The 27581-nt window shown below is 40.9% G+C and overlaps 1 protein-coding gene across 1 annotated transcript in view; it reads left to right on the top strand.

The window, feature by feature from the left end:
• The window catches only part of LOC128648765 (alpha-aminoadipic semialdehyde dehydrogenase-like), a 283737-nt gene that overhangs the window by 106342 nt on the left and 149814 nt on the right, over window positions 1–27581 (top strand). Inside the window, 3 exon segments of the mRNA XM_053701624.1 lie at window positions 2022–2099; window positions 10731–10828; window positions 11422–11463. Coding sequence (XP_053557599.1) covers window positions 2022–2099; window positions 10731–10828; window positions 11422–11463 — 218 coding nt within the window.

Here is a 27581-nt window from a genome sequence, read left to right as displayed (position 1 = left end):
TGAAGCTTCAATTGATCAGATTTGCAAAGCAGCAACTTGGTCTTCTTTGCATACTTTTACTAAATTCTATCATTTTGATGTATTTGCTTCTTCGGAAGCAGTTTTTGGTAGAAAAGTTATTTAGGCAGCTGTTTCAGTTTGATTCTTCTGCTTCTAATTTAATTTTTTTCTTTTTAATTATGAGACTAAACTTATGATTTGGGTTGTGAATTAATTTTTTTCAGCGGAAATGGCTGTTTTTATTTTTTATCTTTCCCTCTCTAGTGACTCTTGCGTGGAGTTCCACATCTTGGTTTATTGCTATCCCATACGTCACTAACTCATGGACTACATAATTTATGTAAGAACTTACCTGATAAATTAATTTCTTTCATATTGGCAAGAGTCCACGAGGCCCACCCTTTTTGTGGTGGTTATGATTTTTTTGTATAAAGCACAATTATTTCCAAATTCCTTTGTTGATGCCTTTTACTCCTTTCTTTATCACCCCACTTCTTGGCTATTCATTAAACTGAATTGTGGATGTGGTGAGGGGTGTATTTATAGGCATTTTGAGGTTTGGGAAACTTTGCCCCTCCTGGTAGGATTGTATGTCCCATATGTCACTAGCTCATGGACTCTTGCCAATATGAAAAAATAAATGCCAAAACAAGGGGTCGCAATCTAAAGTTAGAGGGTAGCAGATTCAGGAGAAATTTGAGGAAGCAATTTTTTACAGAAAGGGTGGTGGATTCATGGAATAAACTTCCATTTGAGGTGGTAAACACAAAGACTGTAAAGGAATTTAAAAATGCTTGGGACATGCATAAGGCTATCCTAAGGAAAAAGTAACATGTAATATGGGTAGACTTGATGGGCCTTTTTGGTTCTTATCTACCATCAAATTCTATGTTTCTATGAAAGAAATTAATTAATTAGGTAAGTTCTTACATAATTTATGTTTTTTAAAACCTAATAGATTTTTTATTAGATTTTTTTCCCAATTAAAATAGCTTTAAAATATACTTAAAGGGACAGTCAACACCAGAATTTTGTTGTTTAAAAAGATAATCCCTTTATTACCCATTCCCCTGTTTTGTATAACCAACACAGTTATAATACATGTTTTACGTCTGTGATTACCTTGTATCTAAGCCTCTGCAAACTGCCCCCTTATTTCAGTTCTTTTGACAGACTTGCATTTTAGCCAATCAGTGCTCACTCCTCGGTAAATTCATGTGCATGAGCTCAATGTTATCTATATGAAACACATGAACTTACGCCCTTTAGTGGTGAAAAACTGTCAAAATGCTTTTAGATTAGAGGCGGCCTTCAAAGTCTAAGAAATTAGCATATTAACCTCCTAGGTTTAGCTTTCAACTAAGAATACCAAAAGAACAAAGCAAAATTGGTGATGAAAGTAAATTGGAAAGTTGTTTAAAATTACATGCCCTAAATCAAGAAAGTTTATTTTGGACTTTACTGTCCCTTTAACCTTCTGCAGAAGCATTTTTGTCTCCAGCTGTTTCCACTGTACTTGAAGTGAGTCTCTGTAAGCCTTACTCTCTTGTGGGCTTTGGATGTGTTACAGCCTACTCATCCTGTGCTGGCATTATAAGTACTGTGCTGTCTTTCTTTAGAGAACACAAACTGCAATTTAACACTCTTTCAGTCCTACGACATGGTTTAGTTAAATGACTTAACTATTGACTGACTATATGTTGTATGTATAATGCCAATCTGTTGTGTGTCTTGGTAACCACTGTATAGCACCAGCGTGTGCCTTATTGTGATGGTCCTTATATTAGGTAAATTACAATATAAAGAAAAGCGCACTTAAAGAAACAAAAATCCTGCTAAACCTCAGTTATGGTCATGGTCATTATATTAACAATATAATGGCACGCTGTATAGTAAATTGTAACTCTGTATAACATTTTTAGTATATACATTGTACTGAAAATGCAATAAATGATTAGTTTTATCCATTTGAAAATTAAATTCTTATCCTCTATTTTTTTTGTTTTCCTTTTTCAATAAAGAATAATCGCTCAAGTTTTAGAACACAACAACTTGCCAGGAGCCATCTGTTCTTTGACATGTGGTGGGGCTGACATTGGGTATGTACTTGCATCTCAGTTGTATGAGCCTTTACAGGGTGAGAGCTAGTGGGGGTCATCTAATTGTTGTTGTTTTCTAATAAAAGGGTAGTGTATATTTTACAAACTGTCATTGCTTTTGTATAGTTTGTTTTCTTTAGACAGCATATTTTTTGTGTTAGCTAGTCTGCAGAAGGAAACTCAATGAAGCATGTTTGTGGACTTTCATAACCTTCTCGGAATTCACAAAGATCCAGAATTTGTAATTGAGAACCATTGAAAAAGGCTTAGCTTAATCGTGGTTATTCATTCAGGCTTAAAACTTAAAGGGACAGTCTAGACCCAATACTTATTCTTTATTACTTATTGATACATAATAGACAAACATCTTGTAACAGGTTTATAAGAAGTACATGAAACTTTTAAATAATCATTGTTTGTCAGCACCCGAAAATGGCTGCCAAGCTCCGCCCACAACTTTCTTCTTGTCCAGTAAGCTGTTTTCTTATGACAGTTTAGCAGTGCATGTTTAATATTTTTCAGTTTGGTACTTCAAATTACACATGCACAAATCAATGTGTGCAAGTAGGAATACATATTCATGAGTCGATCGTGATTGAAGAAACTTAACATACCAAAATATACACCCAAAAGGTGGGCGGAGCTACCAATCAGAAAGCTCTACCCAGATCTGAACCAAAACTGGGCCGGCTCCTAAGTTTACATTCCTGCTTTTTCAAATAAAGATACGAAGAGAACAAAGAAACATTGATAATAGGTGTAAATTATAAAGTTGATTAAAATTGCATACTCTATCTGAATCATGAAAGAAAAAATTTGGGTTTCATATCCCTTTAAATATTAGGACAAGTGCTTATGAAAATGAATTCTGAACCTGCTACCTTTTTACACTGAGGTCATAACCCTTTGTTCTGATATTGCTAGTTTGTGAATGATGCTTGCTTTATTAAATCCTTAATATACTTGAAGGTTTCTTTCATATGTCTCCCCTTCTCTCTTGTAAGTTTTACATTTTTAATTTTGGCTAATTTTACCTTAATATTAAGTAAAATTTAAGCCGAGTGGTCAGTAAAATCAGCTGGGTGCTCCACCTGCTTAAAAGTTCCTGGGGAGAACACTGCGTATTAAGGTCATGAAGTCTTATCTTGTAAGTTTCATTTTTAGACTGATTACCATTTTATTACTTATCCTTTTTAACAGTTTTTAGTTTATGTATATCCCTCAGGACACCTAGCTTTTTATAAAATATTAAAGGTGAGGCCTAGCTAAATGTTTAAAGCTGCAAAGTTTTATCACTACTGTTAATGCATCTTACTGATCCTACCTGCTTCATTACTGCATTGTTTATCTTCAGGTTTCCGATAATAGTTATTCCCAAATCTCATTCCTCTTTTGTTGCTATCAGTTAGCGTCATCACATCTATAATTAACATTTCTCCAACATAGGTGTGTCCGGTCCACGGCGTCATCCTTACTTGTGGGATATTCTCTTCCCCAACAGGAAATGGCAAAGAGCCCAGCAAAGCTGGTCACATGATCCCTCCTAGGCTCCGCCTACCCCAGTCATTCTCTTTGCCGTTGTACAGGCAACATCTCCACGGAGATGGCTTAGAGTTTTTTAGTGTTTAACTGTAGTTTTTATTATTCAATCAAGAGTTTGTTATTTTGAAATAGTGCTGGTATGTACTATTTACTCAGAAACAGAAAAGAGATGAAGATTTCTGTTTGTATGAGGAAAATGATTTTAGCAACCGTCACTAAAATCCATGGCTGTTCCACACAGGACTGTTGAGAGCAATTAACTTCAGTTGGGGGAACAGTGAGCAGTCTCTTGCTGCTTGAGGTATGACACATTCTAACAAGACGATGTAATGCTGGAAGCTGTCATTTTCCCTATGGGATCCGGTAAGCCATGTTTATTAAGATCGTAAATAAGGGCTTCACAAGGGCTTATTAAGACTGTAGACTTTTTCTGGGCTAAATCGATTCATTATTAACACATATTTAGCCTTGAGGAATCATTTATTCTGGGTATTTTGATATAATAATATCGGCAGGCACTGTTTTAGACACCTTATTCTTTAGGGGCTTTCCCAAATCATAGGCAGAGCCTCATTTTCGCGCCGGTGTTGCGCACTTGTTTTTGAGAGGCATGACATGCAGTCGCATGTGAGAGGAGCTCTGATACTTAGAAAAGACTTTCTGAAGGCGTCATTTGGTATCGTATTCCCCATTGGGCTTGGTTGGGTCTCAGCAAAGCAGATACCAGGGACTGTAAAGGGGTTAAAGTTAAAAACGGCTCCGGTTCCGTTATTTTAAGGGTTAAAGCTTCCAAATTTGGTGTGCAATACTTTTAAGGCTTTAAGACACTGTGGTGAAAATTTGGTGAATTTTGAACAATTCCTTCATGTTTTTTCGCAATTGCAGTAATAAAGTGTGTTCAGTTTAAAATTTAAAGTGACAGTAACGGTTTTATTTTAAAACGTTTTTTGTACTTTGTTATCAAGTTTATGCCTGTTTAACATGTCTGAACTACCAGATAGACTGTGTTCTGAATGTGGGGAAGCCAGAATTCCCATTCATTTAAATAAATGTGATTTATGTGACAATGACAATGATGCCCAAGATGATTCCTCAAGTGAGGGGAGTAAGCATGGTACTGCATCATTCCCTCCTTCGTCTACACGAGTCTTGCCCACTCAGGAGGCCCCTAGTACATCTAGCGCGCCAATACTCCTTACTATGCAACAATTAACGGCTGTAATGGATAATTCTGTCAAAAACATTTTAGCCAAAATGAACACTTATCAGCGTAAGCGCGACTGCTCTGTTTTAGATACTGAAGAGCATGACGACGCTGATAATAATGGTTCTGAAGGGCCCCTAACCCAGTCTGATGGGGCCAGGGAGGTTTTGTCTGAGGGAGAAATTACTGATTCAGGGAACATTTCTCAACAAGCTGAACCTGATGTGATTACGTTTAAATTTAAGTTGGAACATCTCCGCATTCTGCTTAAGGAGGTATTATCCACTCTGGATGATTGTGACAAGTTGGTCATCCCAGAGAAACTATGTAAAATGGACAAGTTCCTAGAGGTCCCGGGGCTCCCAGAAGCTTTTCCTATACCCAAGCGGGTGGCGGACATTGTTAATAAAGAATGGGAAAGGCCCGGTATTCCTTTCGTCCCTCCCCCCATATTTAAAAAATTGTTTCCTATGGTCGACCCCAGAAAGGACTTATGGCAGACAGTCCCCAAGGTCGAGGAAGCGGTTTCCACTTTAAACAAACGCACCACTATACCCATAGAGGATAGTTGTGCTTTCAAAGATCCTATGGATAAAAAATTAGAAGGTTTACTTAAAAAGATGTTTGTTCAGCAGGGTTACCTTCTACAACCAATTTCATGCATTGTCCCTGTAGCTACAGCCGCATGTTTCTGGTTCGATGAGCTGATAAAGGCGGTCGATAGTGATTCTCCTCCTTATGAGGAGATTATGGACAGAATCAATGCTCTCAAATTGGCTAATTCTTTCACCCTAGACGCCACTTTGCAATTGGCTAGGTTAGCGGCTAAGAATTCTGGGTTTGCTATTGTGGCGCGCAGAGCGCTTTGGTTGAAATCTTGGTCAGCTGATGCGTCTTCCAAGAACAAGCTACTTAACATTCCTTTCAAGGGGAAAACGCTGTTTGGCCCTGACTTGAAAGAGATTATCTCTGATATCACTGGGGGTAAGGGCCACGCCCTTCCTCAGGATCGGCCTTTCAAGGCAAAAAATAAACCTAATTTTCGTCCCTTTCGTAGAAATGGACCAGCCCAAAGTGCTACGTCCTCTAAGCAAGAGGGTAATACTTCTCAAGCCAAGCCAGCTTGGAGACCAATGCAAGGCTGGAACAAGGGAAAGCAGGCCAAGAAACCTGCCACTGCTACCAAGACAGCATGAAATGTTGGCCCCCGATCCGGGACCGGATCTGGTGGGGGGCAGACTCTCTCTCTTCGCTCAGGCTTGGGCAAGAGATGTTCTGGATCCTTGGGCGCTAGAAATAGTCTCCCAAGGTTATCTTCTGGAATTCAAGGGGCTTCCCCCAAGGGGGAGGTTCCACAGGTCTCAGTTGTCTTCAGACCACATAAAAAGACAGGCATTCTTACATTGTGTAGAAGACCTGTTAAAAATGGGAGTGATTCATCCTGTTCCATTAAGAGAACAAGGGATGGGGTTCTACTCCAATCTGTTCATAGTTCCCAAAAAAGAGGGAACGTTCAGACCAATCTTAGATCTCAAGATCTTAAACAAGTTTCTCAAGGTTCCGTCGTTCAAGATGGAAACCATTCGAACTATTCTTCCTTCCATCCAGGAAGGTCAATTCATGACCACAGTGGATTTAAAGGATGCGTATCTACATATTCCTATCCACAAGGAACATCATCGGTTCCTAAGGTTCGCATTCCTGGACAAGCATTACCAGTTCGTGGCGCTTCCTTTCGGATTAGCCACTGCTCCAAGGATTTTCACAAAGGTACTAGGGTCCCTTCTAGCTGTGCTAATACCTTACTTGGACGACATTCTGATTCAAGCGTCGTCCCTTCCTCAAGCAAAGGCTCACACGGACATTGTCCTGGCCTTTCTCAGATCTCACGGATGGAAAGTGAACGTGGAAAAGAGTTCTCTATCTCCGTCAACAAGGGTTCCCTTCTTGGGAACAATAATAGACTCCTTAGAAATGAGGGTTTTTCTGACAGAGGCCAGAAAAACAAAACTTCTAGACTCTTGTCGGATACTTCATTCCGTTCCTCTTCCTTCCATAGCGCAGTGCATGGAAGTGATCGGTTTGATGGTAGCGGCAATGGACATAGTTCCTTTTGCGCGCATTCATCTAAGACCATTACAACTGTGCATGCTCAGTCAGTGGAATGGGGACTATACAGACTTGTCTCCGAAGATACAAGTAAATCAGAAGACCAGAGACTCACTCCGTTGGTGGCTGTCCCTGGACAACCTGTCACAAGGGATGACATTCCGCAGACCGGAGTGGGTCATCGTCACGACCGACGCCAGTCTGATGGGCTGGGGCGCGGTCTGGGGATCCCTGAAAGCTCAGGGTCTTTGGTCTCGGGAAGAATCTCTTCTACCGATAAATATTCTGGAACTGAGAGCGATATTCAATGCTCTCAAGGCTTGGCCTCAGCTAGCGAGGGCCAAGTTCATACGGTTTCAATCAGACAACATGACAACTGTTGCGTACATCAACCATCAGGGGGGAACAAGGAGTTCCCTAGCGATGGAAGAAGTGACCAAAATCATTCTATGGGCGGAGTCTCACTCCTGCCACCTGTCTGCTATCCACATCCCAGGAGTGGAAAATTGGGAAGCGGATTTTCTGAGTCGTCAGACATTGCATCCGGGGGAGTGGGAACTCCATCCGGAAATCTTTGCCCAAGTCACTCAGCTGTGGGGCATTCCAGACATGGATCTGATGGCCTCTCGTCAGAACTTCAAAGTTCCTTGCTACGGGTCCAGATCCAGGGATCCCAAGGCGGCTCTAGTGGATGCACTAGTAGCACCTTGGACCTTCAAACTAGCTTATGTGTTCCCGCCGTTTCCTCTCATCCCCAGGCTGGTAGCCAGGATCAATCAGGAGAGGGCGTCGGTGATCTTGATAGCTCCTGCGTGGCCACGCAGGACTTGGTATGCAGATCTGGTGAATATGTCATCGGCTCCACCTTGGAAGCTACCTTTGAGACGAGACCTTCTTGTTCAGGGTCCGTTCGAACATCCGAATCTGGTTTCACTCCAGCTGACTGCTTGGAGATTGAACGCTTGATCTTATCGAAGCGAGGGTTCTCAGATTCTGTTATCGATACTCTTGTTCAGGCCAGAAAGCCTGTAACTAGAAAGATTTACCACAAAATTTGGAAATAAATATATCTGTTGGTGTGAATCTAAAGGATTCCCTTGGGACAAGGTTAAGATTCCTAAGATTCTATCCTTCCTTCAAGAAGGATTGGAAAAAGGATTATCTGCTAGTTCCCTGAAGGGACAGATTTCTGCCTTGTCTGTGTTACTTCACAAAAAGCTGGCAGCTGTGCCAGATGTTCAAGCCTTTGTTCAGGCTCTGGTTAGAATTAAGCCTGTTTACAAACCTTTGACTCCTCCTTGGAGTCTCAACTTAGTTCTTTCAGTTCTTCAGGGGGTTCCGTTTGAACCCTTACATTCCGTTGATATTAAGTTATTATCTTGGAAAGTTTTGTTTTTAGTTGCAATTTCTTCTGCTAGAAGAGTTTCAGAATTATCTGCTCTGCAGTGTTCTCCTCCTTATCTGGTGTTCCATGCAGATAAGGTGGTTTTACGTACTAAACCTGGTTTTCTTCCAAAAGTTGTTTCTAACAAAAACATTAACCAGGAGATTATCGTACCTTCTCTGTGTCCGAAACCAGTTTCAAAGAAGGAACGTTTGTTGCACAATTTGGATGTTGTTCGCGCTCTAAAATTCTATTTAGATGCTACAAAGGATTTTAGACAAACATCTTCCTTGTTTGTTGTTTATTCCGGTAAAAGGAGAGGTCAAAAAGCAACTTCTACCTCTCTCTCTTTTTGGATTAAAAGCATCATCAGATTGGCTTACGAGACTGCCGGACGGCAGCCTCCCGAAAGAATCACGGCTCATTCCACTAGGGCTGTGGCTTCCACATGGGCCTTCAAGAACGAGGCTTCTGTTGATCAGATATGTAGGGCAGCGACTTGGTCTTCACTGCACACTTTTACCAAATTTTACAAGTTTGATACTTTTGCTTCTTCTGAGGCTATTTTTGGGAGAAAGGTTTTGCAAGCCGTGGTGCCTTCCATTTAGGTGACCTGATTTGCTCCCTCCCTTCATCCGTGTCCTAAAGCTTTGGTATTGGTTCCCACAAGTAAGGATGACGCCGTGGACCGGACACACCTATGTTGGAGAAAACAGAATTTATGTTTACCTGATAAATTACTTTCTCCAACGGTGTGTCCGGTCCACGGCCCGCCCTGGTTTTTTTAATCAGGTCTGATAATTTATTTTCTTTAACTACAGTCACCACGGTACCATATGGTTTCTCCTATGCAAATATTCCTCCTTAACGTCGGTCGAATGACTGGGGTAGGCGGAGCCTAGGAGGGATCATGTGACCAGCTTTGCTGGGCTCTTTGCCATTTCCTGTTGGGGAAGAGAATATCCCACAAGTAAGGATGACGCCGTGGACCGGACACACCGTTGGAGAAAGTAATTTATCAGGTAAACATAAATTCTGTTTTTGTGGTGTAAAATTTTCATGTAATTTATCAATTCCTCTAGTTTAATTAATTAACTTCTTATTTGGTTTATCCCTCCTGGAATGTTACATTTTTGTATAATTTATAATTATTCACACAGAATATACTTCTACACTTTTATCAAAATGACTTCAATCTCTTGGTGGTGGTGTGTTTAAAAACAGGTAGGCAGGCTTAGGAGTTCCCACATGTCTTTAACTCTAATAGCTGCAGTTTTGCATGCATGATTCTAACATTTATACATTGTGCACATTGCTGCCATCTAGTGCTCAAATTTGTTTTTACAAAACTATTGCCATGTAGTTTTCCAGAAATATGCATGCTATCTACTTAAAGGGACAGTCTACACCAGAATGTTTATTGTTTTAAAAGATAGATAATCCCTTTATTACCCATTCCCCAGTTTTGCATAACCAACACAGTTATATTAATATACTTTTAACCTCTGTGATTATCTTGTATCTAAGCCTCTGCAAACTGCCCCTTTATTTCAGTTCTTTTGACAGACTTGCAGTTTAGCCAATCAGTGCCTGCTCCCAGATAACTTCACGTGCACGAGCACAGTGTTATCTATATGAAATACATGAACTAACCCTCTAGTGGTGAAAAACTGTTAAAATGCATTCTGAAAAGAGGCGACCTTCAAGGTCTAAGAAATTAGCATATGAACCTCCTAGGTTAAGCTTTCAACTAAGAATACCAAGAGAACAAAGCAAAATTGGTGATAAAAGTAAATTGGAAAATTGTTTAAAATTACATGCCCTATCTGAATTATGAAAGTTTATTTTGGCCTAGACTGTCCCTTTAAGTATGCTCTTTAACAAAAAATACCACAAGAAGAAATTTAATTTGATAATAGAAGTACATTGGAAACTTTTTTTTTAGTAAATTGTATGCCCCTTTTAATTTGGACCAAGCACTTGACATGTAGTACTCTCTATTTTTTGCTTATTTTAGAAGGGACTTTCCTTCTTGGGTGTGAAATTTTCTAATCCATTAAGTTAGCTCAACATTTTTTGGTAATGAAACATTTTCACCAGTTAGTACTAATTAATATGATTTAAGAAATTGTGCAGTAATAAAAAATAGAGAACTAAAATTAAGGGAGATATTAAGTACCTTCAAGTAAAACTGGAGACCAGACAGCTGTAGCAAAATATATATTTTGTAAATTAGAATTTCCTTACTTTCTACTCTTAATGACCTGAACATATGTCCTTGACGTTGGAAATGACAATTTTTTGGTGGTTTTACTTGGAAATGTTTTGTAATTGTTGCAAGAAATATACCAGTATACGTTTCTTTGTCTTCATTTTTTTTCCGGCTTCTTAGTAATGCCATAGCCCAGGATGAAAGAGTGGACCTAGTGTCATTCACTGGCAGCACTGATGTGGGAAGACAGGTAGCACTTAAAGTTCAAGAAAGATTTGGTATGTTCAAATATATATTTTGGCTACTAAACTAATTTTACTTAAGACTGGATAGCAGAAATAAATAAACGTCGGAAACAACTTTGTTTACAAAAATTATCAAAATCTGAAAATTTGCATGTGTATAATTATGACAAAGGATTCCTTGTTTATTTGATCATTTAAGAATGTGTGTTTAATCAATAGAGAAGACTTTTTTTCTTTTCTTTTGGATGATAAATTACTTCTGTCTTCTCTACCTTTATGTACACATTGATTTGACCACACTTCGGGAAAACTCAGCCTTCAATAGATATTTTTATACAAACTTCATGTATTACCCATTCATGACTTGTTGCCTTGAGTACGAGTCCTGTAACAGAGCAGATAAAAACAAGAATTGATAGAAATAATGAAAACACCATTGTAAAATGTGTGGGACGAAGAATAATAGACCTAAACTGAAGGGTAGCTGACTCATGAGTAAATTACATAAGCATAATGCATGGCATACATGTAAGGGTAGTCTATAACGGCTGGCAAATGTAAAGGCTTAATGCAGGGTCATAATACTACATACATTTTCCATGTAACCGTTTATATTTATTTTATAGGCCGCAAGTTGTTGGAACTCAGTGGAAACAATGCAATTATTGGTAAGATACTATATATACATATATATATTAATTAGGACTGGAGTGATATGGGCAAAAATGAAAATCACGATTTTGGACCCAAACAATTGTGATTTTCTTATAAATGACAAACATCTTAATTTTTCAATAAAAAATTTATTTAACACTACAGAATCTTAATGTACATGTTTCTCAATGTCCAATACACTCTGGGAGCATAAAAATACAAACCACAAAATAGTTAAAATAAAATTAGCTGCCTGTGCTATGGTTACATAGTAGACACTAACCATTTCTTAGGTATTCTGACACAACCTTGTCATGTTTTCTTGGGCAGTCAGACTAGCTATGATACGATTAACATATGAAGCAGTGTAAGCGTGGAGAAACCTGAAAAGTGCTGACTTTACAGCAGTATGATTTGTGTATAAGTGCAGTAAATGTAGTACAATGCACACACTGTTGCATTTGTTATTCATTTAGATGAGTGACTGTCCAGGAAAATATTGGGGATGTGTCATTGACAAGGTCAATCCTGGCATCTTGCAACCTGTCATATTACATTAATTTACAGCTGTAGCTGTATAACTATAACTGTTCTTAGTGTTCTGTTCTGTACGAGTACATAAACAGAAAAGTGAACTTAACCACACGGCTAATTGAAATGAAATTACCTGGCAGTGTCCAGTAAGTTCTTACCACATTGTCCATGTTTTCTTTGTAAGTCAGTCTAGCTGTGGTATGAGTAACATATAAAGCAGTGTATGCATGGAGAAACCTTAAAAGTTCTGACTGTCCAGCAGCATGATTTGTGTTTATAAGTACAGTAAAGACAGTACAATGCACACTGATTCATGTGTTAGTCATTTAGGTGAGTGACTGTCCAGGAAAACATGAGGGATGTGGCATTGAGAAGGTCAATCCTGCAACCTGTTTTTAACATCCATGCATCAACTAATAGCAGCAGCACTGCAGCATAGTACAGTAAGAGTATATTTCTCTTGTTAAGTGTATCCAGTCCACGGATCATCCATTACTTGTGGGATATTCTCCTTCCCAACAGGAAGTTGCAAGAGGATCACCTACAGCAGAGCTGCTATATAGCTCCTCCCCTCACTGCCATACCCAGTCATTCTCTTGCAACTCTCAACAAAGATGGACGTAGTAAGAGGAGAGTGGTGTATTATAGTTACTTTTTTAACTTCAATCAAAAGTTTGTTATTTTTAAATGGTACCGGAGTGTACTGTTTCATCTCAGGCAGCATTAGAAGAAGAATCTGCCTGTGATTTCTATGATCTTAGCAGAAGTAACTAAGATCCACTGCCGTTCTCACATATTCTGAGGAGTGAGGTAACTTCAGAGGGGGAATGGCGTGCAGGTTTTCCTGCAATAAGGTATGTGCAGTTAACATATTTCTAGGGATGGAATTTGCTAGAAAAATGCTGCTGATACCGGATTAATGTAAGTTAAGCCTTAAATGCAGTGATAGCGACTGGTATCAGGCTTATTAACAGAGATACATACTCTTATAAAAGTGCAATATAAAACGTTTGCTGGCATGTTTAATCGTTTTTATATATGCTTGGTGATAAAACTTATTGGGGCCTAGTTTTTTTCCACATGGCTGGCTTGATTTTTGCCTAGAAACAGTTTCCTGAGGCTTTCCACTGTTGTAATATGAGTGGGAAGGGCCTATTTTAGTGCTTTTCTGTGTAGATAAAAATACTGACAGAGACATTCAGCTTCCCTCTGCATGATACAGGACATCTCTGAAGGGCTCAAAAGGCTTCAAAGTCGTGTTTGAGGAGGGTAACAACCACAGTAGACTGTGGCAGTTGTTGTGACTGTGTTTAAAAAACGTTTTTGTCATTTATTATTCAGTTTTTGTTATTAAGGGGTTAATCATCCATTTGCAAGTGGGTGCAATGCTCTGCTGACTTGTTACATACACTGTAAAAACGTTGTTAGTGTAACTGCCTTTTTTCACTGTTATTTCAAATTTTGTCAAAATTTGTTTCTCTTAAAGGCACAGTAACGTTTTTTTATATTGCTTGTTAACTTGCTTTAAAGTGTTTTCCAAGCTTGCTAGTCTCATTGCTAGTCTCTACAAACATGTCTGAAACAGAGGATACTTGTTCATTATGTTTAAAAGCCATGGTGGAGCCCCATAGGAGAATGTGTACTAAATGTATTGATTTCACCTTAAACTGTAAAGATCAGTCTTTATCTATAAAAGAATTGTCACCAGAGGGGTCTGTCGAGGGGGAAGTTATGCCGACTAACTCTCCCCACGTGTCGGACCCTTCGCCTCCCGCTCAAGGGACGCACGCTAATATGGCGCCAAGTACATCAGGGACGCCCATAGCGATTACTTTGCAGGACATGGCTGCAATCATGAATAATACCCTGTCAGAGGTATTATCCAGATTGCCTGAATTGAGAGGCAAGCGCGATAGCTCTGGGGTTAGATGAGATACAGAGCGCGTAGATGCTGTAAGAGCCATGTCTGATACTGCGTCACAATATGCAGAACCTGAGGACGGAGAGCTTCAGTCTGTGGGTGACGTCTCTGAATCGGGGAGACCTGATTCAGAGATTTCTTATTTTAAATTTAAGCTTGAGAACCTCCGTGTATTGCTTGGGGAGGTATTAGCTGCTCTGAATGACTGTGACACAATTGCAGTGCCAGAGAAATTGTGTAGGCTGGATAAATACTATGCAGTGCCGGTGAGTACTGATGTTTTTCCAATACCTAAAAGGCTTACAGAAATTATTAGTAAGGAGTGGGATAGGCCCGGTGTGCCATTTTCTCCACCTCCTATATTTAGAAAAATGTTTCCAATAGATGCCACTACACGGGACTTATGGCAGACTGTCCCTAAGGTGGAGGGAGCAGTTTCTACTTTAGCAAAGCGTACCACTATCCCGGTTGAGGACAGTTGTGCTTTTTCAGATCCAATGGATAAAAAATTGGAGGGTTACCTTAAGAAAATGTTTATTCAACAAGGTTTTATTTTACAGCCCCTTGCATGCATTGCGCCTGTCACTGCTGCGGCGGCATTCTGGTTTGAGGCCCTGGAAGAGGCCATCCATACAGCTCCATTGACTGAAATTGTTGACAAGCTTAGAACTCTTAAGCTAGCTAACTCATTTGTTTCTGATGCCATTGTTCATTTGACTAAACTAACGGCTAAGAATTCCGGATTCGCCATCCAGGCGCGTAGGGCGCTATGGCTCAAATCCTGGTCAGCTGATGTGACTTCAAAGTCTAAATTACTCAACATTCCTTTCAAGGGGCATACCTTATTCGGGCCTGGTTTGAAAGAAATTATTGCTGACATTACTGGAGGTAAGGGTCATACCCTTCCTCAGGACAGGGCCAAATCAAAGGCAAAACAGTCTAATTTTCGTGCCTTTCGAAATTTCAAGGCAGGTGCAGCATCAACTTCCTCTGCTTCAAAACAAGAGGGAACTTTTGCTCAATCCAAGCAGGCCTGGAAACCTAACCAGTCCTGGAACAAGGGCAAGCAGGCCAGAAAGCCTGCTGCTGCCTCTAAGAAAGCATGAAGGAGCGGCCCCCTATCCGACAACGGATCTAGTAGGGGGCAGACTCTCTCTCTTCGCCCAGGCGTGGGCAAGAGATGTTCAGGATCCCTGGGCGTTGGAGATCATATCTCAGGGATATCTTCTGGACTTCAAAGCTTCTCCTCCACAAGGGAGATTTCACCTTTCAAGATTATCTGCAAACCAGATAAAGAAAGAGGCATTCCTAAGCTGCGTACAAGATCTCCTTGTAATGGGAGTGATCCATCCAGTTCCGCGGACGGAACAAGGACAGGGGTTTTATTCAAATCTGTTTGTGGTTCCCAAAAAAGAGGGAACCTTCAGACCAATTTTGGATTTAAAGATCCTAAACAAATTCCTCAGAGTTCCGTCATTCAAGATGGAAACTATTCGAACCATTTTACCCATGATCCAAGAGGGTCAGTACATGACCACAGTGGACTTAAAGGATGCCTACCTTCACATTCCGATTCACACGAATCATCATCAGTTCCTGAGGTTTGCCTTTCTAGACAGGCATTACCAATTTGTAGCTCTTCCATTCGGGTTGGCTACAGCCCAAAGAATTTTTACAAAGGTTCTGGGCTCACTTCTGGCGGTCCTAAGACCGCGAGGCATAGTGGTGGCTCCTTACCTGGACGATATCCCGATACAGGCGTCAAGCTTTCAAATTGCCAAATCTCATACAGAGATAGTTCTGGCATTCCTGAGGTCGTATGGGTGGAAAGTGAACAAAGAAAAGAGTTCTCTATCTCCTCTAACAAGGGTTTCCTTCCTAGGGACTCTAATAGATTCTGTAGAAATGAAAATTTACCTGACGGAGTCCAGGTTATCAAAACTTCTAAATGCTTGCCGTGTTCTTCACTCCATTCCGCGCCCCACCGTGGCTCAGTGCATGGAAGTAATCAGCTTAATGGTAGCGGCGATGGACATAGTGCCATAGTGTCAGGAAACTAGAGATTCTCTTCTCTGGTGGTTATCTCGGGCCCATCTGTCCAAGGGTATGACCTTTCGCAGACCAGATGGACAATTATAACAACAGATGCCAGCCTTCTAGGTTGGGGTGCAGTCTGGAACTCCCTGAAGGCTCAGGGTTCATGGACTCAGGAGGAGAAACTCCTCCCAATAAATATTCTTAAGTTAAGAGCAATATTCAATGCTCTTCTGGCTTGGCTTCAGCTAGCAACACTGAGGTTCATCAGATTTCAGTCGGACAACATCACGACTGTGGCTTACATCAACCATCAAGGGGGAACCAGGAGTTCTCTAGCGATGTCAGAAGTCTCCAAGATAATTCGCTGGGCAGAGACTCACTCTTGCCACCTGTCAGCGATCCATATCCCAGGTGTAGAGAACTGGGAGGCGGATTTTCTAAGTCGTCAGACTTTTTATCCGGGGGAATGGGAACTCCATCCGGAGGTGTTTGCTCAATTGGTTCTCCTTTGGGGCAAACCAGAATTGGATCTCATGGCGTCTCGCCAGAACGCCAAGCTTCCTTGTTACGGATCCAGGTCCAGGGACCCAGAAGCGGCACTGATAGATGCTCTAGCAGCGCCTTGGTTCTTCAACCTGGCTTATGTGTTTCCACCGTTTCCTCTGCTCCCTCGTCTGATTGCCAAAATCAAACAGGAAAGAGCATCGTTGATATTGATAGCGCCTGCGTGGCCACGCAGGACCTGGTATGCAGACCTAGTGGACATGTCATCCTTTCCACCATGGACTCTGCCTCTGAGACAAGACCTTCTAATACAAGGTCCTTTCAATCATCCGAATCTACTTTCTCTGAGACTGACTGCATGGAGATTGAACGCTTGATCCTATCAAAGCGTGGCTTCTCCGAGTCAGTAATTGATACCTTAATACAGGCACGAAAGCCTGTCACCAGGAAAATTTACCACAAGATATAGCGTAAATATCTTCATTGGTGTGAATCCAAGAATTACTCATAGAGTAGGGTTAGGATTCCTAGGATATTGTCCTTCCTCCAAGAGGGTTTGGACAAAGGATTATCAGCTAGTTCTTTAAAGGGACAGATTTCTGCTCTGTCTATTCTTTTACACAAGCGTCTGGCAGAAGTTCCAGACGTTCAGGCATTTTGTCAGGCTTTAGTTAGAATTAAGCCTGTGTTTAAACCTGTTGCTCCTCCATGGAGCTTAAACTTGGTTCTTAAAGTTCTTCAAGGGGTTCCGTTTGAACCCCTTCATTCTATTGATATCAAACTTCTTTCATGGAATGTTCTTTTTCTGATGGCTATTTCCTCGGCTCGAAGAGTCTCTGAGTTATCTGCCTTACATTATGATTCTCCTTATCTGATCTTTCATACAGATAAAGTTGTTCTGCGTACAAAACCTGGGTTTTTACCTAAGGTGGTTTCTAACAAGAATATCAATCAAGAGATTGTTGTTCCATCATTATGTCCTAATCCTTCTTCAAAGAAGGAACGTCTTTTGCATAATCTAGACGTAGTCCGTGCCTTGAAGTTTTACTTACAGGCTACTAAAGATTTTCGCCAAACATCTAACCTGTTTGTTGTTTACTCTGGACAGAGGAGAGGTCAGAAGGCCTCGACAACCTCTCTTTCTTTTTGGCTTCGGAGTATAATCCGTTTAGCCTATGAGACTGCTGGACAGCAGCCTCCTGAAAGGATTACAGCTCATTCTACTAGAGCTGTGGCTTCCACCTGGGCCTTTAAAAATGAGGCCTCTGTTGAACAGATTTGCAAGGCTGCAACTTGGTCTTCGCTTCATACCTTTTCCAAATTTTACAAATTTGATACTTTTGCTTCTTTGGAGGCTGTTTTTGGGAGAAAGGTTCTACAGGCAGGGTTCCTTCCGTTTAAGTTCCTGCCTTGTCCCTCCCATCATCCGTGTACTTTAGCTTTGGTATTGGTATCCCACAAGTAATGGATGATCCGTGGACTGGATACACTTAACAAGAGAAAACATAATTTATGATTACCTGATAAATTTATTTCTCTTGTAGTGTATCCAGTCCACGGCCCGCCCTGTCCTTTTCAGGCAGGTCTAAATTTTTAATTAAACTACAGTCACCACTGCACCCTATGGTTTCTCCTTTCTCGGCTTGTTTCGGTCGAATGACTGGATATGGCAGTGAGGGGAGGAGCTATATAGCAGCTCTGCTGTTGGGGATCCTCTTGCAACTTCCTGTTGGGAAGGAGAATATCCCACAAGTAATGGATGATCCGTGGACTGGATTCACTACAAGAGAAATAAATTTATCAGGTAAGCATAAATTATGTTTTTTTAAAAATAATACAGAGAATACAATACTACTGCAGTCAGTGCACAAAGTGCATGTTTCACACAGGAGGGGAAATGTGAATCAATTTTGAGCTGACAATATCTTAATGGGTTAGTTAGTCATAGTGAGTGACACATTAAGTAGTAACTTTAAGATATAGAGCTTGTAACAGGAGGGCTCAGGAAGAAATTCTGATTTGTAATTTGTAGTACTAGTAAATAATTTAGTAATATAATCTGTAATAACATGATATATAATATTATTATTTACTAAATATTATATATTTAAAATCTGAGAATAACATAAATAATATATAACTTAAAAAATGTGCATTGTTTACTGATTGGTTAGGTTTTTGGATAACAGGTCCTAACATCTATGTAGTACCATTTTGCATTTCAAGCATTACTTCTGGTGGTGGACTGGTTAAGGTTAATGTTTGAAATCCAAAATGGTATTACATAACGTTGATAGGTCACCACATTTCCTCCTGTGCTAAACACCCTCTCTGATGGTGAAGTTGTCGCAGGAACACAAACGGCTAGATTACGAGTTGTGCGTTAGGCTGAAAAAGCAGCGTTAACAGGTCCTAACGCTGCTTTTTCCTTACCGCTGCTATTACGAGTCTTGCAAGTTTAGGGGCACAGCACACTTCTTTGGCCTTACCGCAAAACGACTTACGTAAACTTTTTTTCTATGGGACTTCCATAGCGCTGGTATTACGAGTATGTACTGGGAGGCCAAAAAGTGAGCGGTACACCCTCTACCGCCAAGATCCGTAACGTATTCTAAAGTCAGTAGTTAAGAGTTTTATAGTACAACGCTGTAGCATAAAACTCATAACTAAAGTGCTAAAAAGTACACTAACAGCTATAAACTACCTATTAACCCCTAAACCGAGGCCCTCCCACATCGCAAACACTAAAATAAAATTTTTAACCCCTAATCTGCCGCTCCGGACATCACCGCCACACTCCTGCCTTGAATACACTAGTTAAATATTATTAACCCCTAATCTGCCTCCCCTAACATCACAGCCACCTACATTATACTTATTAACCCCTAATCTGCCGCCCCCAACATCGCTGACACCTACATTATTTTTATTAACCCCTTATCTGCCACCCCGTCGCCACCACTATTCTAAATTTATTAACCCCTAAACCTAACCCTAACACCCCCTAACTTAAATAGAATTTAAATAAATCTAAATAAAATTCCTATCTTTAACTAAATTTATTCCTATTTAAAACTAAATACTTACCTGTAAAATAAACCCTAAGCTAGCTACAATATAACTAATAGTTACATTGTAGCTAGCTTATGGTTTATTTTTATTTTACAGGCAAGTTTGTATTTATTTTAACTAGGTAGAATAGTTATTAAATAGTTATTAACTATTTAATAACTACCTAGCTAAAATAAATACAAAAGTACCTGTAAAATAAAACCTAACCTAAGTTACAATAACACCTAACACTACACTACACTACAATTAGATAAATTTACTAAATTAAAAACATCTAAATAAATTAAATTAAATTAGCTAAAGTACAAAAAAAACAAACACTAAATTACAGAAAATAATAAACAAATTACAAGATATTTAAACTAATTACACCTAATCTAATAGCCCTATCAAAATAAAAAAAGCCCCCCCAAAATAAAAAAAACCCTAGCCTAAACTAAACTATCAATAGCACTTAAAAGGGCCTTTTGCAAGGCATTGCCCCAAAGAAATCAGCTCTTTTACCTGTAAAAAAAAAAATACAAACAACCCCCCAACAGTAAAACCCACCACCCACACAACCAACCCCCAAATAAAATACTAACTAAAAAACCTAAGCTCCCCATTGCCCTGAAAAGGGCATTTGGATGGGCATTTCCCTTAAAAGGGCAGTTAGCTCTATTCCAGGCCCAAACCCTAACCTAAAAATAAAACACACCCTTAAAAAATCCTGTGTATTGTTTTTTTATTTTGATAGGGCTATTAGATTAGGTGTAATTAGTTTAAATATCTTGTAATTTATAATTTTCTGTAATTTAGTGTTTGTTTGTTTTTTGTACTTTAGCTAATTTAATTTAATTTCTCTTGCAAGGTGTATCCAGTCCACGGATTCATCCTTACTTGTGGGATATTCTCATTCCCTACAGGAAGTGGCAAAGAGAGCACACAGCAGAGCTGTCCATATAGCTCCCCCCCTAGCTCCACCCCCCAGTCATTCTCTTTGCCGGCTCTGGCAGCAGGGCCTCTCTACGGGAGGGTAAAGTGAATGTGGTGTTAGATTTGTAGTTTTATATCTTCAATCAAAAGTTTGTTATTTTTAAATAGTACCGGTTTGTGCTATTTACTCTCTGGCAGAAATGTGATGAAAAATTCTGCTGAGAGGAAAATGATTTTAGCATGTTGTAACTAAAATCCATTGCTGTTCCCACACAGGACTGAGGAGTACCAGAAAACTTCAGTTGGGGGGAACAGTTTGCAGGCTTAACTGCATAAAGGTATGTTTCAGTCATCTTTTTTCTAGTCAAGACAAGATAATGCTAGAAGACTGACAAGAATCCCCATGTGGGAAGGGTAAGCCATGTTCTGAGACTCAGTATAGAACTGAAGGCTTATTTAAGAGGGCTCAATAGGCCGGTTGACACTGTTGCAGGGCAATCGATTATTTTATTGAACAAAATACTCATTATAGACACTTTTTAAACACTTTTGGTGTGTTTATTACGGGGTTTTTATTCCACATGGCATTATTTTAGTCACCTAAAATGGGGATTCTGAAGGCCTCACAACTCCGGAGTGGAGTGGGAGGGGTCTAATTTCGCGCCTCAGTTGCGCAGTTAATCCTGACAGATTGCTCATGCTGCTTCACATGGAGGGTTCAGAGACTGTTTGAGGACTTCCAGAGGCTTGACTTTCACAAAACTAATCCCTAAGGGCAGGTAGGGCCACGGCAGGCTGCTGTGGCAAGGTGCTGTAGTTTATTATCCGGTTGCAGACTTTAAACTGCTCTGGTTTGGGCATTAAAGGGTTAATCAGGCTGAAGCTTGCTGTGCAATCATATCGAAGCACTAGGCACATACTGTGAAAATTTCAAGTGATTTGGTTCATTTTTCACTGTTTTGTAAAATTGTGTGCGCTTTTTATTTCTTAAAGGCACAGTACCGTTTATTTCAAATTGTATTTTTTATTGATTAAAGTGTTTTCCAAGCCTGCTTGTGTATATTACTAATCTGTTAAACATGTCTGACACTAAGGAAAAGCCTTGCTCTATGTGTTCAGAAGCCATGGTGGAACCCCCACTCAAAATGTGTCCCAAGTGCACTAATGTGTCTATACACTGCAAGGATCATATTGTGTCACTTAAAAATATAGCCCTAGATGATTCTTTGACTGAAGGTAATGAGGATAGTCCACCTTCCTCTCCCCATGTGTCATCACCAGTTACGCCCGCTCAAGCGATACCTAGTACCTCTAGTGCATTGGCACCTATTACATTGCAACAACTAGCGACAGTCATGGATAATTCCCTTGCGGCCTTTCTATCCAAACTGCCAGTTTTCCCTAAAAAGCGCGATAGCTCTGTTTTAAGAACAGATGAGGAGCAGTCGGAAACTTTGGGAGGTTTATCTGATGTACCCTCACAACACTCTGACGTAGGGGCGAGGGATGTGATGTCTGAAGGAGAAATTTCTGACTCAGGAAAGGTTTCTCAGCGGGCAGAATCAGATTCACTAGCGTTTAAATTTAAATTGGAACATTTCCGCCTATTGCTTAGGGAGGTTTTATCAACTCTGGATTATTGTGACCCTATGGTCCCAGAGAAATTATGTAAAATGGACAAATATCTAGAAGTCCCTGTATACACTGATGCGTTTCCGATCCCTAAGAGGGTGGCGGATATTGTTGCTAGGGAGTGGGAGAGACCAGGTGTACCTTTTGTTCCCCCCCTATCTTTAAGAAAATGTTCCCCATAAGTGATCCCAGGCGGGACGCGTGGCAGACGGTCCCTAAGGTAGAGGGGGCAGTTTCGACACTAGCTAAGCACACAACCATCCCAATTGAAGACAGTTGTGCTTTTAAAGATCCTATGGATAAAACGTTAGAAGGTTTACTAAAGAAAATATTTGTTCAACAAGATTTCCTTCTCCAACCTATTGCCTGCATTATTCCTGTAACTACTGCAGCGGCTTTTTGGTTTGAGGCTCTGGAGGAGTCGCTCCAGAGGTAGACTTCATATGACGAAGTCATTGATAGAATTAATGCTTTAAAGCTGGCTAATTCTTTTATCACTGATGCCGCTTTGCAATTAGCTAAGTTAGCGCCGAAAAATTCTGGTTTCGCCATTATGGCGCGCAGAGCGCTTTGGCTCAAGTCATGGTCGGCTGACGTGTCATCCAAAACAAAATGACTGAATATCCCTTTCAAAGGAAAGACCCTTTTCGGGCCCGAGTTGAAAGAGATTATTTCGGATATCACCGGGGGAAAGGGCCATGCTCTCCCGCAAGATAGGCCTTTTAAGGCTAAAAACAAGGCTAATTTTCGTTCCTTTCGCAACTTCAGGAGCGGTCCTGCTTCAACCTCTGCAACCGCAAAGCAAGAGGGTAACGCTTCACAGCCCAAGGCAACCTGGAAGCCTTTGCAGGGCTGGAACAAGGGTAAACAGGTCAAGAAGCCTGCAGCTGCTACTAAAACAGCATGAAGGGGTAGCCCCCGATCCGGGACCGAATCTGGTAGGGGGCAGACTCTCTCTCTTCACTCAGGCTTGGGCAAGAGATGTTCCCGATCCCTGGGCATTAGAGATCGTTACTCAGGGATATCTTCTAGAATTCAAGGACTCCCCTCCAAGGGGAAGGTTCCACATTTCTTGTCTGTCTACAGACCAGACAAAGAAAGAAGCGTTCTTACGCTGTGTAGAAGATCTACTCAAGATGGGAGTGATATATCCAGTTCCAATTGCAGAACAAGGCCTGGGTTTTTACTCAAACCTGTTTGTGGTTCCCAAAAAGGAAGGAACTTTCAGGCCAATCCTGGATCTAAAAATTCTAAACAAATTCCTCAGAGTTCCATCATTCAAGATGGAGACCATCCGGACAATCTTACCTATGATCCAGGAAGGTCAATATATGACTACCGTGGATCTAAAGGATGCGTACCTACATATTCCTATCCACAAAGATCATCATCAGTTCCTAAGGGTCGCCTTTCTGGACAAGCATTACCAGTTCATGGGCCTTCCCTTCGGGTTGGCCACTGCTCCCAGAATTTTCACAAAAGTGCTAGGGTCCCTTCTGGCGGTATTAAGACCGCAGGGCATTGCAATAGCACCTTATTTGGACGACATCTTAATACAGGCGTCGTCTTTTCCCAGAGCCAAGGCTCATACGGAGATTGTTCTGGACTTTCTAAGGTCTCACGGGTGGAAGGTGAACATCGAAAAAAGTTCTCTGTCCCCGCTCACAAGGGTTCCCTTCCTGGGAACATTAATAGACTTGGTAGAAATGAAAATATTTCTGACGGAGGTCAGAAAGTTAAAGCTTTTAACTACTTGCCGAGTTTTTCATTCCATTCTTCGGCCGTCTGTAGCTCAGTGCATGGAGGTAATCGGATTAATGGTAGCGGCAATGGACGTAGTCCCTTTTGCTCGACTACATCTCAGACCACTGCAACTTTGCATGCTCAAACAGTGGAATGGAGATTATGCAGATTTGTCTCCTCAGATACAACTGGACCAGAAAACCAGAGATTCTCTTCTCTGGTGGTTGTCTCAGGATCACCTGTCTCAGGGAATGTGCTTCCGCAGACCGGAGTGGATCATTGTCACGACCGACGCCAGTCTGTTAGGCTGGGGTGCGGTCTGGAACTCCCTGTAAGCTCAGGGCCTATGGTCTCGGGAAGAGTCTCTTCTCCCGATAAACATTTTGGAACTTAGAGCGATATTCAACACGCTTCAGGCATGGCCTCAACTTGCGGCGGCCAAATTCATCAGATTTCAGTCGGACAACATCACGACTGTGGCGTACATCAATCATCAGGGGGGGAACAAAGAGTTTCCTAGCGATGAAGGAAGTAACCAAAATAATCAGGTGGGCGGAGGATCACTCCTGCCATCTATCTGCAATTCACATCCCAGGTGTAGACAACTGGGAGGCAGATTTTCTAAGTCGTCAGACTTTTCACCCGGGGGAGTGGGAACTCCACCCGGAGGTTTTTGCTCAGCTGACCCAGCTATGGGGTATTCCAGAATTGGATCTGATGGCGTCCTGTCAGAACTCCAAACTTCCTCTCTACGGATCCAGGTCCAGGGACCCCAAGGCGGCATTGATAGATGCTCTAGTAGCGCCTTGGTCCTTCAATCTGGCTTATGTCTTTCCACCGTTTCTCCTTCTCCCTCGTCTGGTAGCCAGAATCAAACAGGAAAGGCTTCGGTAATTCTTATAGCGCCTGCGTGGCCACGCAGGACTTGGTATGCAGACCTAGTGGACTTGTCATCTGTCCCACCTTGGACACTGCCAACGAGGCCGGATCTTCTAATTCAGGGTCCATTCAAGCATCCAAATCTAGTTTCTCTGCAGCTGACTGCTTGGAGATTGAACGCTTAATTCGATCTAAGCGTGGTTTCTCTGAATCAGTTATAGATACTTTGATTCAGGCTAGAAAGCCTGTCACCAGGAAAATTTACCATAAGATATGGCGGAAATATCTTTGTTGGTGTGAATCCAAGGGTTACTCGTGGAGTAAGATTAGGATTCCAAGGATATTGTCTTTTCTCCAAGAAGGATTGGAGAAAGGCTTGTCAGCTAGTTCCTTAAAGGGACAAATATCTGCTCTGTCTATCCTTTTAGACAAGCGTCTGGCAGAGGTACCAGACGTTCAAGCGTTTGCTCAGGCTTTAGTCAGAATCAAGCCTGTCTATAAACCTGTGGCTCCGCCATGGAGTCTAAATTTAGTTCTTTCAGTTCTTCAAGGGGTTCCGTTTGAACCTTTACATTCCATAGATATAGTTATTATCTTGGAAAGTTTTGTTTTTGGTAGCTATATCTTCTGCTCGAAGAGTTTCAGAATTGTCTGCTTTGCAGTGTAATTCACCCTATCTGGTGTTCCATGCAGATAAGGTAGTTTTGCTTACCAAACCTGGTTTTCTTCCAAAAGTTGTTTCTAATAAGAATATTAACCAGGAAATCATTGTTCCTTCCCTGTGTCCTAATCCAGCTTCAAAGAAGGAACGGCTATTACACAATCTTTATGTGGTTCGTGCTTTGAAATTCTATTTGCAAGCAACCAAGGATTTCAGACAAACATCATCCTTGTTTGTTGTCTATTCTGGTAAGAGGAGAGGTCAGAAAGCTACTGCTACCTCTCTTTTCCTTCCGGCTGAAAAGCATCATCCGATTGGCTTATGAGACTGCTGGACAGCAGCCTCCTGAACGAATTACAGCTCATTCCACCAGAGCTGTGGCTTCTACATGGGCTTTCAAGAATGAGGCTTCTTTTGAACAGATTTGTAAGGCAGCGACTTGGTCTTCACTGCATACTTTTGCCAAATTTTACAAATTCCATACTTTTACTTCTTTGGAGGCTATTTTTGGGAGAAAGGTTTTGCAAGCAGTGGTGCCTTCCGTTTAGGTTACCTGTCTTGTTCCCTCCCTTCATCCGTGTCCTAAAGCTTTGGTATTGGTATCCCACAAGTAAGGATGAATCCGTGGACTGGATACACCTTGCAAGAGAAAACAGAATTTATACTTACCTGAAAAATTAATTTATTTTGCGGTGTATCCAGTCCACAGCCCGCCCTGGCAATTAGGTCAGGTTAATACATTTTTTTGTTTAAACTACAGTCACCACTGCACCCTATGGTTTCTCCTTTTCTCCTAACCTTCGGTCGAATGACTAGGGGGTGGAGCTAGGCGGGGGCTATATGGACAGCTCTGCTGTGTGTTCTCTTTGCCACTTCCTGTAGGGAATGAGAATATCCCACAAGTAAGGATGAATCTGTGGACTGGATACACCGCAAGAGAAAGTAATTTATCAGGTAAGCATAAATTCTGTTTTTTTTGTTTGTTTATATAAATTTTTATTGAGGTTGTCACAAACATGTACAGTATATGTAGAATTGCCAAAACTGGAGTAGTACAGACATTGGAATACAATGCACAGTAATAACATAGTGTATAGTCAGATACATACAAATTCAAAATGAAAAAGGCAAAAATAGCTGTAACCTCATTTCTCTTGCAAGATGTATTGAGTCCACGGATTCATCCAATACTTGTGGGATATTCTCCTTCCCAACAGGAAGTGGCAAAGAGAGCACCCACAGCAGAGCTGTCTATATAGCTCCTCCCCTAACTCCACCCCCCAGTCATTCTCTTTGCCGACTCTAAGCAATAAGGAAGGGTAAAGTGATTGTGGTGACAAAATATTAGTTTTATTTTCTTCAAGCAAGAGTTTGTTATTTTAAATGGTACCGGTGTGTACTATTTACTCTCAAGCAGAAAAAAGATGAAGATTTCTGCCTGGAGGATGATGATCTTAGCATTTGTAACTAAGATCCATTGCTGTTCCCACAGAGGCTGAGGAGTACAGGAAACTTCAGTTGAGGAATGGTTTTGCAGGCTATGCTGCACTGAGGAATGTTCAGTCATTTTTTTTAAGAAAGACTGATATTTCAAGAAAAGGGCTGACATTATCCCCATGAGCAGACGGTCCCTAAGGTGGAGGGAGCTATTTCTACACTAGCTAAGCGTACAACTATACCTATTGAAGACAGTTGTGCTTTCAAAGATTCTATGGATAACAAATTAGAGGATCTCCTGAAGAAATTTTTTGTTTATCAAGGTTTTCTTCTACAACCTATTGCATGCATTGTTCCTGTAACTACTGCAGCTGCTTTTTGGTTCGAGGCTCTAGAAGAGGCTCTCCAGGGGGAGACCCCATTAGATGATATTATGGATAGAATTAAGGCTCTTAAGCTGGCTAATTCTTTCATTACAGATGCCGCTTTTCAACTGGCTAAATTAGCGGCAAAAAATTCAGGTTTTGCCATTTTAGCGCGGAGAGCGTTATGGCTTAAGTCCTGGTCAGCTGATGTGTCATCAAAATCAAAGCTTTTGACCATCCCTTTCAAAGGTAAGACCCTATTCAGGCCTGAGCTGAAGGAAATTATTTCAGACATCACTGGAGGGAAGGGCCATACCCTCCCTCAGGATAAAACAAATTAAATAAAGACCAAACAAAATAATTTTCATTCCTTTCGAAACTTAGAGTGTTCCCGCTTCTGCTTCCCCAATCCAAGTTAGTCTGGAGACCTAA

This window comes from Bombina bombina, chromosome 2, assembly GCF_027579735.1.
Source record: "Bombina bombina isolate aBomBom1 chromosome 2, aBomBom1.pri, whole genome shotgun sequence".
Lineage (NCBI taxonomy): Eukaryota > Metazoa > Chordata > Amphibia > Anura > Bombinatoridae > Bombina > Bombina bombina.
The sequence above is the reverse complement of the archived record's forward strand: the minus strand, read 5'-3'. Positions and strand labels throughout refer to the sequence as shown.